Below are 13,307 nucleotides of genomic sequence, written 5' to 3'. Positions count from 1 at the left end.
ATCGTAGTCCGCTTAGTATCACGTGTATATAACCAGGTGATAAAAGTTGCGGAAGGTACATAATATTAGATTATCCTTCTGATAGATATGGCCGCTTCGAGAAATTTTACAATAAGCAATGCCGCTTCGAGGACGAGTGGTGGTTGGTTATTTCTGTGACTTAATGCATTAATTAGATGTGGCAATTATGCTGTACCAGCTGTTGAAAGATAAATATCAAATATAAGAAATTTTTTTATGTATAATAGAGGGTAGAAAAAGACTGGATGAGTAACCCAGGAAGGTTAGTATTCCGAGATAACTCAGGAAAAACTATCACAGTAAAGTTATTACACTGTGGTAAATCTTGTTAACTTAGATCTTCATCAGATACTCAAAGAATTATTTGAAGCGTAAAGTGATTAAATAACACAAAATATGGGCATCAAATTCCAGGGTAAAAAGCGCATTATAAATATGGGTAAATTTTTTTACAATGATATTACAATAGAATACTCTCTACTGAAGACGTAAATGCAAAAACAACGGTGCTTTAAGGTGCGATTAACTAAGCACTCTGCAAAAAAAAAAAAAAAAAGAAAAAAAAAAAGAAAAAAAAAAAAGAAAAAAAAAAAAAAAATGTTTTTCGCTGAATATAATAGAAATGTTGATCATGGTTAATAGAACCAGGGTCAGTCCTCCTTATGTTGGGTCACACACATACCCATGACGATCAGTTGACCATGGAACGCTCAGGGCATAGCATAAATGATTGTAGCAGAGGCATTTGTGGTGATGATAGCTGCAGTAGTTACAATGCTTGAACTCAAACTTCTTGATAATAGTCGTTCCCCATCAGAATAGTATATGATCCTCTGATATTAGTCTCAGTGTAAACTATTTTCTGTTATCTGCTTTTTCCATATACTTTCTTCCGCCTTCTTTACTGAATAGCTGCCTTTGTTATGTACTCTCTCCTTAATGAATATATCCCAAGGCTCTCTTTTTAATGTGAAAAGAATCCAGTATTATATAATATAAGAAACACATCATTATATTTGTAAAACTTTACCATTTTTCAAGTTGGCTGCAGTGCACAGCTTGTGTGCAGCCAGTGATTAACATCTGACCTTTCCTTCAAAAGGTTGCCAGGGCGTAACCTCACTCACAAAACAACACAGTGGACCTCGTCATGGCTGTGTGTGTGTGTGTGTGTGTTTGTTTGCTTGTTAGTTTGTATGTTTGTGTGTGTGTCTTATCACAGCCTGTTGGTCTGCCTAATTCATGGTCTTACCACCGTCTGCTGGTCTGCCTGATTCTCGGTCTTCGTATATCTGTTGGTCTTCTTTAACCTCGGTCTCCATCTAGAACTGGAAGAGCACCCACCTCCACGTGGTGAGTTCTGTATATTGGATGACTGTAGGTAATCAGTCATAAAAATAGCTGAGAGGTGATCACACTGTTTGTGTCTGGATAAAATATACTAATAAGGGATCAAATATATATGACTGAGTCTTACTCCGAGGGAGTTATGCATCCATAAAGTTATGGCGTAGTACTCACTAGCGAATATAATAATAATGTTTCCATCTGTCTCGAGACTGACTGACTAATTTACTGTTTGGTCGGCGTTCTGCCTTCAGTATTATTTTTTTTTTTTTCAAATAACTCTGCGGTCACTGTGGCGGTGGAGACTCGTAAGACAGATCATTGCATAAGATACAGAGACCATGGTATGAAACAGACGACAATGGTATGAGACACGGAACACCATGGTATAAGACACACAATACCATGGTATAAGTCACAAGACCATGGTATAAGACACACACAATACCATGGTATAAGTCACAAGACCATGGTATAAGTCACAAGACCATGGTATAAGACACACAATACCATGGTATAAGTCACAAGACCATGGTATAAGACACAATACCATGGTATAAGTCACAAGACCATGGTATAACACAAAAGACCATGGTATAACACAAAAGACCATGGTATAACACAAAAGACCATGGTATGAGACACTGGTGTGTGCCGTCTTCTCATTTATATCGCCTAAAAAACCCTACCAGTAAAAATTTGCTGTATACATGAACAATGAGAATGAAACATACGGAAGTTTACAGTAGACTGATCAGGGTACATTGTGGTGAGCTAACTCAAGTGTAGTGATCGGTATAGCGTAATAATTAAGCATTATACCTGAAAAGTTTCGGGGGCCAACGTCCCCGCGACCCGGTCTGTGACCAGGCCTCGCGGTGAATCAGGGTCTGATCATCCAGGCTGTTACTGCTGGCCGCACGCAAACCAACGTACGACCCACAGCCCGGCTGATCGGGTACTGACTTTAGGTGCCTGTTCAGCGCCTTCTTGAAGACAGCCAGGGGTCTATTGGTAATCCCTCTTATCCTTACGTATGCTGGGGAAGCAGTTGAACAGTCTTGGACCCCTGACGTTTACTGTGTTGTCTCTTACCGTACTCGTGGCGCCCCTGCTTTTCATTTGGGGATGGGGGATGTTGCATCTATTGCAGAATCTTCTGCGTTCGTAAGGAGTGATTTTCATGTGCAAATTTGGTACTAATCCCTCTAGGATATTCCAGATGTATATTATCAAGTATCTTTCTCGCCTGCGTTCCAGGGAGTACAAATCAAGGGACAGTGTTAAGTATAATATCAAGTGCTGTACAGTGTATATTATCCTGCATTAAATTTGTAATCGGCGACCTTACCTGCAAAGTTTAGTAATGAGTAATAGGTAATTGTGATACGAACTTGGTAAATGTGTTGTAACATACGCTCTAAATATAAATATTCACGCTGTATACAAACAATTACTGGTTTAATGATGAATAAGACACTTGTGCAACACTTAGGAATGTTTATTCTAGAAACATTTCGCCAGCCAGTGACTTCTTCAGTCCAATTCAGAGAAACGGTGGAAGATGAGTTTGAGGTAATCTGTCCCTCAGAATGGAGTCGATCTGTTCAGTCTATCAATCTTAGTATAAGTAATCTTGTCGGTTTTCGAAATAATTTATTCATACTAGTTTCATATTATCAATTTCTTTATATATAAAATGTATATTCAAATTAAGAGCGCATATTACAGCACATTTACAAAGTTCATTTCGGAGTTCCTTACAACTAGTAGTTTGTAAAAAGATCTTAAACTGGCAGCTTAGCACGCAAGACATTATAGTAATCAGCTAATGTGGACGAAGTCAATGCACGTAGTAGCATATAACACATTTTATGAGCTCTGCAGCACCTAAATATCTGACATCCTAGCCATTTCCGTCCCGCTGGGTAATTATTGCTCACTATCAACTCTGTGTTTAAAGATTTCCCGTCGTTATGTCAGTATTTAAAACTTTGTTAAATAAACAGTCTGAAACCTATACAGTCGCGTTCCTAAGAATGATCCATACTAGTGAGCAAGTAATAATAAAAGCGAGTTTTAAAGATGTTTTAATAATCAGTAGATCACAACCGAAAAGACCTGGGTTAGATTCCCAGATTAGGCTAGAGGTATAAATAAGTCTCCTTACACCTGCTGCCTTTGCTCACCAAATGTTGAAATAGGCACCTAGTAACTGAGTTTTGAAATGAGGTAAGATAGGATAATAGCTTATATAGCCTTTACATTCAACGGTATTAAAAGAAAGTTGACTTACCTGGTTGGCACTGAAATGTAGAGACATAACTGGCGTGAGTATGTGAGGTGAGGTGCATCACGACCCACAGCTGCCGTCTTCAACTCTCACATGGCCTCTAGGCTCACTCCTCGTCAATCTGTTCTCTCCCAAGCTCTCCACACACGTGTTTCTCTTTCCTTTCACAAATTATCCAATTGACACTTTTGCTTCAGTTTTCCAGGTTTTAAGCGACACAAACATTCAGACTTTGCAGAAACTGATAACATTATTAGGTAGGTGAAGAGCACGGAGGTAACGCCGGGGGCGTCCTCGTACCTGAACTACATACAGTGTACGTGAATTTTTGGTTTGCGTTACGTGCATGTTGCGTTACCATAATCTTTTCATGTTTGCGTAAGCTTGACTGTCCTGAGTGTGTATATGTCTTATGTATATATACATTTTAAATAATATAAACAGAAGCAGCGTCCACAAATTAAACTGGCAACAATAACACATATACGTAATTCACACAAGAACATAAGAATGCAGGAACAGCAGGGGATGGCGGGGCGCCCCGGGTGACACCATTTAGGGGGTGACACTATAGAGCCTCTAAAGGTGACACTAATGACCAAAATAGTGCTGCAGCAACATAAGAGAAGAATCCTTCGTTTCTACATAGCCTATTATATATTAACAAAGTACAAATAAGCCTATATAGGGAAAATCATTGATTTTGATGATGTGATAGATGATTTTGCATAACTGAAGGCAAGGAAATGTAAGATCAGATTCACTGATATGTTACCCCTACTCAAGGTCAAATCGGAACTAGTGTTTCTCTGGTATTGCAATGTTTTTCTTTATTTTTCAAATTTTTTTTTTTTTTGACATTGTTGAAGATAATTAAATGTAGGATCTGTTGCCTGTACTCAAAGTGGTATTTGAGTTTATGTTTCCTCAGTATTACTACGATTATTTATTTTATCATTAATAAAGTTGAGAAGATAAGATTTCGTTCGGATTTTTAACCCCGGAGGGTTAGCCACCCAGTATAACCCAAGAAAGTCAGTGCGTCATCGAGGACTGTCTAACTTATTTCCATTGTGGTCCTCAATCTTGTCCCCCAGGATGCGACCCACACCAGTCGACTAACACCCAGGTACCTATTTGCTGCTAGGTGAACAGGACAACAGGTGTAAGGAAACGTGTCGAAATGTTTCCACCCGCCGGGAATCGAACCCGGGCCCTCCGAATTTGAAGCGGAAGCTTTAGCCACCAGGCTTATGGCCCTTAAACGTTCTCATTGCTAGACATTTGTCACTGGTCATGCAGTAGTGACGTAACTGGAGTTTACCCCCCCCCCATCCCCCCGCCCTTGAATTTCATGGGGGTGACACCAAAGATGCTGCCCAGGGTGACACCAAAGATTCCGCCCCGGGTGATACCAACTCTAGCGACGCCTCTGGCCGACCACTACAGCAGGCCTACTGGCCTATGCCAGACAAACTCACACTCGCCCACACCCACTCACATAACTGTCTAACGTATATTTTAAGTTGCCCAAACTTCTCTCCCCAGTGACTATCTGTGAAAGCGAAATTTATGAACAGTTATGAAGAACTTTATGAGCGAACGTGTGAGGGGGAAACAACGAGAGTGAGGGAAGGAGATGAGCCAGCGAGACTTGACTTGGTTTTCACACAAAATGAAAATGAGAGCAGAAATTAATTATGGGGAACCAATAGGAGCCAGCGATCATATGGTAATGAGCATTGAGTACCTGTTGGAGAGGAGAATGGAGAACGAGAGTGAAGAAGAAAGTAACAGAAAATGAGACTACAGAAGAGGGGACAATGATGGCATGAGAATTTTTCTGAGAAGCGGAATGGGAAAGGGAAATGGAAGACAGACCTGTATGAGATATGATGAACGTAATTGAGAAGAAACCCCAAGAGGCAAAGGTGAAATACCATGCAAGAAAAAAAGCATGATAAAAGAAAGTCCATGGTTTAACAAAGAATGAAGATAGGACAAAGGGAGAAGCAAGAGAACTTGGGAAAAATATAGAGCAAAGCAAAATGCAGAAAACCCGAGAGGTAAGCAGAACTAGAAACAAATATGTAAGAATAGGAAGGGAAGGGAGCTCGTGAAAGACGAAAACAAAACCAGTTACTCCATAGCCACATAAAAAAGGAGACTGTTAAGGATCATGTGAAAAGGTTGAGGAAAGTGTCTACTCACCCATTTGTGGTTGCAAGTGTGTGTGTGTGTGTGTGTGTGTCCTTGATATGTTCAGATGGTTTTCTATCATATAACCAGACAAGATTGAGAGTATCTTACGATAGACGTCAGATTACATGCTACACATTGCCCTAGAATGTACAGTCTGTTGATAATTCATAGATAAATCACTTGATCGTATTGTTTGTGGCTGTGATTAATGTACATAATAACACACGTATAATAACTAACGTAAGCATCAGTGTATACTCACATCTCTGGCCAGCATCACACCCGTCCGCCTTGCCACGTTTCCACTCCCCATGTGCTAACATGAATTAAACATTTAACCGAAATTAACTAGAAAAATATAGTAAGCTGAACATATGGTATGCACTTCTCTTGTTTTACAGTATATACACATGTTGCCTCTAGCAGCAGGGATGTACAGTAACAGCACGCGTAGATGTATCTGGGAGAGGGTCTAGGCAGAGTGTAGGGTTAACAGCTGCATCACGGATTTCTCATGAATCGAATTTATAGGAAGTTCCGAGAGTGAGATGTACACTACACCGTCATAACGCTATGTTGGGTCCCTCTGTGTCACAAGCGTGTATGGTGACGTCCTGCCCTCCATCACACTTTCCAGCACTGTGTTCCCTCACACACCGCCATCCCTCCACAACCTGAGCCAAGACGGCAGGGAGCATGGTCAGGGGTGAGCCACTATTGACCAGGAAGCGTCTCCCCTCCTCCTCCTGGGTCTCCCCAGGTGGAACAACTAGCGGGGGTCATGCGAGGACTGGAGCCTCCCTCCATGATCAGTGTCTCGGAAGAAAGACAATATTACCTCACACAACGCTCATCAAGCTCTGGAACGGTATAAACCTTCTTATGTTCTAAGGTATCTTTCTTGACCTTAAAGTACCAAAATCTGTAGAATAAGTAGTGTTATAATATAAGCAGTATATTATTATTATTATAATAAATATGTGTGGGGCAGTTTTACAGGCGTGATCATAAACGAAAACTTAAGAAAACAAAAGGCGGTAACTAGAGGTGTACATACAGTTAAACAAATACTGGTCGATATCCTTGGCTTCCAGTGCCAACTCTCAGATTTACTCATTTGGCCTTTACTTTCGGACTTCTAATAATCGCTGAGCCAAGTATGACCGATCTAACCAAATGAAAGAATGTTAGGGAAATCACAGCGGCAATAAGATCATTTAAACTGGCGCCAGAAGGGGCGTCCCATGGTTGCTATGACGACACGTTGCTCGACACATCTGTTTTTGAGTTCATTGTTACTATCAGAGAAGTGCAAATTAAAAGTTACTAAAAGTTATATATTATCCACCTGGGGCGGCGGGTGTGCAAAACGAAACACGCTATTTAAAACAAGGATCACATTAATGACTGAAAAAGAAAACATGGGATATATTTACAGCTTAGATATAATAAATTTACGTTGTACATTTCACTGTTCATTAAAAATCATTACTTGACACGTAGAGGTCCCTAATTACGCAATATGGATTACAGAACACTAAACCTAAGTACAAAACTGCTTAAATATAGACTACTAAGATTTTGCTCGGAAGGGCAAGTTCGTTGGATGGTGCCACTTATATTGTGAGTGACCAACCTGCATACTGTAAGCACTGCTTAGCAGGAGTATAACATAGCAACTGCAACCAGATGAAGGAAGACAAATAAACACAATTGCATTATAATGTGATTTTTTATTGACAACGTTTCTCCCACACATTGGGCTTTATCAAGTCACAAACAGCTCTACATGGGGAGAGATGATGTGTGTGTGACAGTCATTTGAGTGAGAGTGAGGTATTTTGAAGCTGACTGCATTGGTAGACTAATGATGAATTGGACGAATATATAACTGAGAAAAGGTTGGATTCAAGAAAAACCTACTTATCTTGTGCCAGTATGTTTATGAAGCAACTTGCAACGTTAAACAGACTGACTGATGTTGTAGTGGCCAGGCTTAGGCTTGGTTACAAGTACTTCTGGCAGTTTGGGAGACACACAGATGATGATCAGACTAAATGTAAATTATATGATCACTGATATGGTCACTGTCTTGAACACTAGGTGCTCAATTGTCCACTTATTGAGGAATACAGATATAGTATAATAACCTATGTGACATGTCAAGATATCTTATTAATGAAAATAAGATACGAAATATACTAAGCAAATTTCCTAAATTTGCTTGTAACAGATAAGTGAACTGTAGATATGTAGATATAAACCCATATGTATACCTGTTAACCCTTTTGGGGACTAGTTCCTAGACCTTTTGTGTATCCATATGCTCTTGCGCTACCGTCCACAGGATGGATATGGGGCGCACAATAAACTAGCCACTTCGGTGGCAAAATCTAATCTAAAAAATCTAGGCTTGCTGCATTGTTCTTCCAAACTATGACCTATTGTTATGTGGGATAGGGTCTAATTAGTTAGTTGTGCCACCTAAGCTACTGGTTCATTGTGCACTAGCTGATGCTCATTTTGTGAATGGTATCGCAAAAAAATAAAAATTACACAGGTCATAATGGGTCTTTGTCAGACCCCAATAACCAATTGTTGCATCACTAGAAAGACATATTAGTTGAAGTAAAGATGGAACAAGAACAGGCACAGTTTGAATGAAACACAGTTTCAGGATTTGTTCGCTGTATGAGCCTTGTAGGTTTAGCGCTTCTTTTTTATTATAATAATAATTCAGGGTTTGTTTGACACAATAGATTACTGTAAGACTCACATTAAGGTAAGGAGAAGCTTTTTAACCGTAGCTTTGCAGTGGTTGGCAGACAAGGACCCCAATGGAAATAAGTCACTCTGTCTGACTTTTTTGGGTTATCCTAGGTTCTCTACACATATGCTGCTATGTATGATAATTCTATGTAACTGTATTTGTGTATACCTGAATAAACTTACTTACTTACTTACTTAAGGAACCTTTGGAGTCTTCAGGAAAAGAGTTCCAGATTTTTTGTTCCCTTTTAATGCACATTGTGTTTTTACAAAGGCTGAACCGTACACGGGGAATATCATAGAAATTTTTGTGTCTAGTATTATGCCTATGAATTTTGCTGCAGCTATCAGGAAAGAGTTTCAGTGCAGCATTTGTTTCCTATATAATTCCCTCCCGGATTTGGGTAACATATGTTTCTGGAGGGAGTCCCGGGAGGCAGTGCTCAGTAAGATGTAAACTTCGGTGGTCCTTAAGAACCCCAACAACAACGACTAAAGTCCACAACCAACAAGAAGCATAAATATGCCTGCTATACAGTTTACTGAAGTGATAACGTTCTCCAGTGAAGATCCGGTAGGTAGAGAACAAGACCAGTAAGAGAGTGTGAGGCAACACATAAGAAGAAGAATCTATTTCCACAAGTACGTAATACAGCTGATACAAATCTAGCAGACATCATTGGTACACTATATGGAAAGCCCCTGGTTTTGAAAAGTATTTCGGGCATCTTAGGTGAATCTTGTCCCCCAGGATTCGACCCATAGCCGTCAACCAAGACACAGGTACCTACTAACTGTTAGGTGAACAGAGACATCAGGTACAAGGAAACATGCCCAAAGTTCCTCCCATGCCAGAATCAATCCTGGCTTCTCACTGAGCCAAGGACGCTACCAATGACTCCACACACCTACACATCCTCGGCAAATTTCTGTTTTGGGGCCAGTGAAGGGCTTTTGATCTAGAGAATTGAAACTACCCTCCCTTTTCTTGGATCAAATCTGATTGCCTCCCATTCCTCTGGCACTATTTGACTCCATTGGGTTTAGTGCTCCCCCATAAATGTAAGGAGAGATAGCTTAATATAAAATTTATTTTCTAGATGCTCCTTTTAAGAGAGGTACATTGATGGAACAAATTCCCAGACGGTGATAATATAGGCCAAAACTACTGAGAACTTTGAAAACATACATGATAAATTAAAAAAGATGGAACACCAAAACTATAGCTCTTCTTTTGTATAGTTAATTAGAAAAGTGGAATCAACTTTTCACTCACACCAACATCAGCTCTCTCACAGCTATCAGTAATTTTGCTGGGGTGGTATGCTCACTTTATGTATCTATGTTATATACATATATGTTTTAACTATTATTTTATTTATTTAATAACACACTGGCTGATTCTCACCAAGGCAGGGTGGCCCGAAAAAGAAAAACTTTCACCATCATTCACTCCATCACTGTCTTGCCAGAAGGGTGCTTTACACTACAGTTTTTAAACTGCAACATTAACACCCCTCCTTCAGAGTGCAGGCACTGTACTTCCCATCTCCAGGACTCAAGTCCGGCCTGCCGGTTTCCCTGAACCCCTTCATAAATGTTACTTTGCTCACACTCCAACAGCACGTCAAGTATTAAAAAACATTTGTCTCCATTCACTCCTATCAAACACGCTCGCACATGCCCGCTGGAAGTCCAAGCCCCTCGCACACAAAACCTCCTTTACCCCCTCCCTCCAACCTTTCCTAGGCCGACCCCTACCCTGCCTTCCTTCCACTACAGACTGATACACTCTTGAAGTCATTCTGGTTTGCTCCATTCTCTCTACATGTCCAAACCACCTCAACAACCCTTCCTCAGCCCTCTGGACAACAGTTTTGGCAATCCCGCACCTCCTCCTAACTTCCAAACTACGAATTCTCTGCATTATATTCACACCACACATTGCCCTCAGACATGACATCTCCACTGCCTCCAGCCTTCTCCTCGCTGCAACATTCATCACCCATGCTTCACACCCATACAGGAGTGTTGGTAAAACTATACTCTCATACATTCCCCTCTTTGCTTCCAAGGACAAAGTTCTTTGTCTCCACAGACTCCTAAGTGCACCACTCACCCTTTTCCCCTCATCAATTCTATGATTCACCTCATCTTTCATAGACCCATCCGCTGACACGTCCACTCCCAAATATCTGAATACATTCACCTCCTCCATACTCTCTCCCTCCAATCTGATATCCAATCTTTCATCACCTAATCTTTTTGTTATCCTCATAAGCTTACTCTTTCCTGTATTCACTTTCAATTTTCTTCTTTTACATACCCTACCAAATTCATCCACCAACCTCTGCAACTTCTCTTCAGAATCTCCCAAGAGCACAATGTCATCAGCAAAGAGCAACTGTGACAACTCCCACTTTATGTGTGATTCTTTATCTTTTAACTCCACACCTCTTGCCAAAACCCTCGCATTTACTTCTCTTACAACCCCATCTATAAATATATTGAACAATAACGGTGACATCACAGATCCTTGTCTAAGGCCTACTTTTACTGGGAAATAATCTCCCTCTTTCCTACATACTCTAACTTGAGCCTCACTATCCTCGTAAAAACTCTTCACTGCTTTCAGTAACATACCTCCTCTACCATACATCTGCAACATCTGCCACATTGCCCCCCTATCCACCCTGTCATATGCCTTTTCCAAATCCATAAATGCCACAAAAACCTTTTTAGCCTTTATACTATTATAATTATATAATTATACTTTTCTTGTGAAAATGCATTACCTAATTCATGTCAGCATAAATAACTCATGAGTGTTACCATATATAAAAGTGTAGCTGCTTATAAAAGTGTAGCTGCATAATAAAGATATTAAACTGACTGTTCCTAGCTTTCTAACTTTTTATTCAGAATCATCCAGCGGAAAATCTATTGCGCCCTGATACATTTCGCAAATGGAAATGTGCATCTGGAACAACAGAGAAGCAATCATCTGTTACACTAAAGCTTGAGAAAATGAGTCCTGTCCATTCTATAGACATTGGCAATGAAGGTTCAGCATTTGTGGAGGTATTGGCAGGGAGAGAAGGAGCTGAAGCTTTTCAGGTTAGTATCATATAGTTTGCATAATCTTGGACTGTATTAGCAGTTTTATGAGGGCATGAAATAAAGCAGTTTTGCCTTGTAGCCACTCTTAGAAGAGGTCTCAAGATTTAGGGTACTGTAGTTTGACACCAATTTCATAAATATATTGCTTCATCAAAATATTTAAGCTTGCAGATATGCAAAGCATGCAAAAACATGGATAAAAACACTGAATGTTTTACCTTCTTGGAATTCTCTGAATAATAATAATAGACATATGAGCATATATTTGTTGACTTTATCTTTCTTTCTTTCTTTCAACACACCAGCCGTATCCCACCGAGGCGGGGTGGCCAAAAGGAAAAACGAAAGTTTCTCCTTTTACATTTAGTAATATATACAGGAGAAGAGGTTACTAGCCCCTTGCTCCTGGTTGTTGACTTTATGTATACACAAAATTAAACCCACTCCTGTACAGTGGACCCCCGCATACCGTTGGCATCACATAACGTTAAATCCGCATACCGATACATTTTATCGCTAAGATTTTGCCTCGCATACCGCTAAAAAACCCGCTCAATGCTATTCGTCCGAGACGCATCTATGTGAGGCCTGAGCCAGCCTCACATGTTCCGCCGGTGGCATTGTTTACAAGCCAGCCTCCGCGGTAACATCCAAGCATACAATTGGAACATTTCGTATTATTACAGCGTTTTTGGTGATTTTATCTGCAAAATAAGTGACCATGGGCCCCAAGAAAGCTTCTAGTGCCAACCCTGTGGTAAAAAGGGTGAGAAATATTATCGAAATACTGTGGTACCATGGTCAACTGCTGATGCTGCTGCTGCTGTAGCACTGTCAGCTGCTACTGCTGCTGTAGCACCATCAGCTGCTGCTGCTGCTGTACCACCATCAGCTGCTGCTGCTGCTGTAGTACCGTCTGCTGCTGCTGAAGCACCGTCTGCTACTGCTGTAGCACTGTCAGCTGCTGCTGTAGCACTGTCAGCTGCTGTTGCTGCTGCTGTAGCACTGTCAGCTGCTGCTGCTGCTGCTGTAGCACTGTCAGCTGCTGCTGCTGCTGCTGTAGCACTGTCAGCTGCTGCTGCTGCTGTAACACTGTCAGCTGCTGCTGCTGCTGTAGCACCGTCAGCTGCTGCTGCTGCTGCTGTAGCACCGTCAGCTGCTGCTGCTGCTGTAGCACCGTCAGCTGCTGCTGCTGCTGTACCACCATCAGCTGCTGCTGCTGCTGCTGCTGCTGCTGTAGCACCGTCTGCTGCTGCTGTAGCACCGTCAGCTGCTGCTGTAGCACTGTCAGCTGCTGCTGCTGCTGCTGCTGTAGCACCGTTGTTGGTGTGGCTTATTGAGAATACCAAGAAACAATTAACCCCAGAGGGTTAGCCACCCAGGATAACCCAAAAAAGTCAGTGTCATCGAAGACTGTCTAACTTATTTCCATTGGGGTCCTTAATCTTGTCTCCCAGGATGCAACTCACACCAGTCGACTAACACTCAGGTGAACAGGGAAAAATGCCTGGAACTAGTGCTCATATTGGTGTATTTAAAGCCAGCAAAGGTTGGT

The 13,307-nt window shown here is 41.0% G+C and overlaps 2 protein-coding genes across 6 annotated transcripts in view; one reads left to right on the top strand and one right to left on the bottom strand.

Moving 5' to 3' along the window:
* The window catches only part of LOC138853818 (uncharacterized), a 34,129-nt gene extending 27,442 nt beyond the window's left edge, over positions 1 to 6,687 (bottom strand). The window contains exons 1-2 of the mRNA XM_070092877.1: positions 6,126 to 6,687; positions 3,665 to 3,902 (exon numbers count right to left, since the gene is read on the bottom strand). Of these exons, the coding sequence (XP_069948978.1) occupies positions 3,665 to 3,691 (27 nt within the window). The 5' untranslated portion in view covers positions 3,692 to 3,902; positions 6,126 to 6,687. The remainder of the gene's footprint in view (positions 1 to 3,664; positions 3,903 to 6,125) is intronic.
* A 2,355-nt stretch (positions 6,688 to 9,042) lies between these two features.
* The window catches only part of LOC128695846 (DNA repair protein XRCC1-like), a 36,045-nt gene continuing 31,780 nt past the window's right edge, over positions 9,043 to 13,307 (top strand). For 2 of the 5 annotated variants that reach the window (XM_070092872.1, XM_070092870.1), the window contains exons 1-2: positions 9,044 to 9,206; positions 11,555 to 11,749. In XM_070092872.1, coding sequence (XP_069948973.1) covers positions 9,156 to 9,206; positions 11,555 to 11,749 — 246 coding nt within the window. In that variant the 5' untranslated portion in view covers positions 9,044 to 9,155. The other 3 variants (XM_070092875.1, XM_070092873.1, XM_070092874.1) reach the window with 3 other exon arrangements.

The sequence above is a fragment of the Cherax quadricarinatus genome, chromosome 41 (genome assembly GCF_038502225.1).
Source record: "Cherax quadricarinatus isolate ZL_2023a chromosome 41, ASM3850222v1, whole genome shotgun sequence".
NCBI lineage: Eukaryota > Metazoa > Arthropoda > Malacostraca > Decapoda > Parastacidae > Cherax > Cherax quadricarinatus.
Note: the sequence above shows the minus strand (reverse complement) of the source record. Positions and strands in the feature narration are given on the sequence as shown.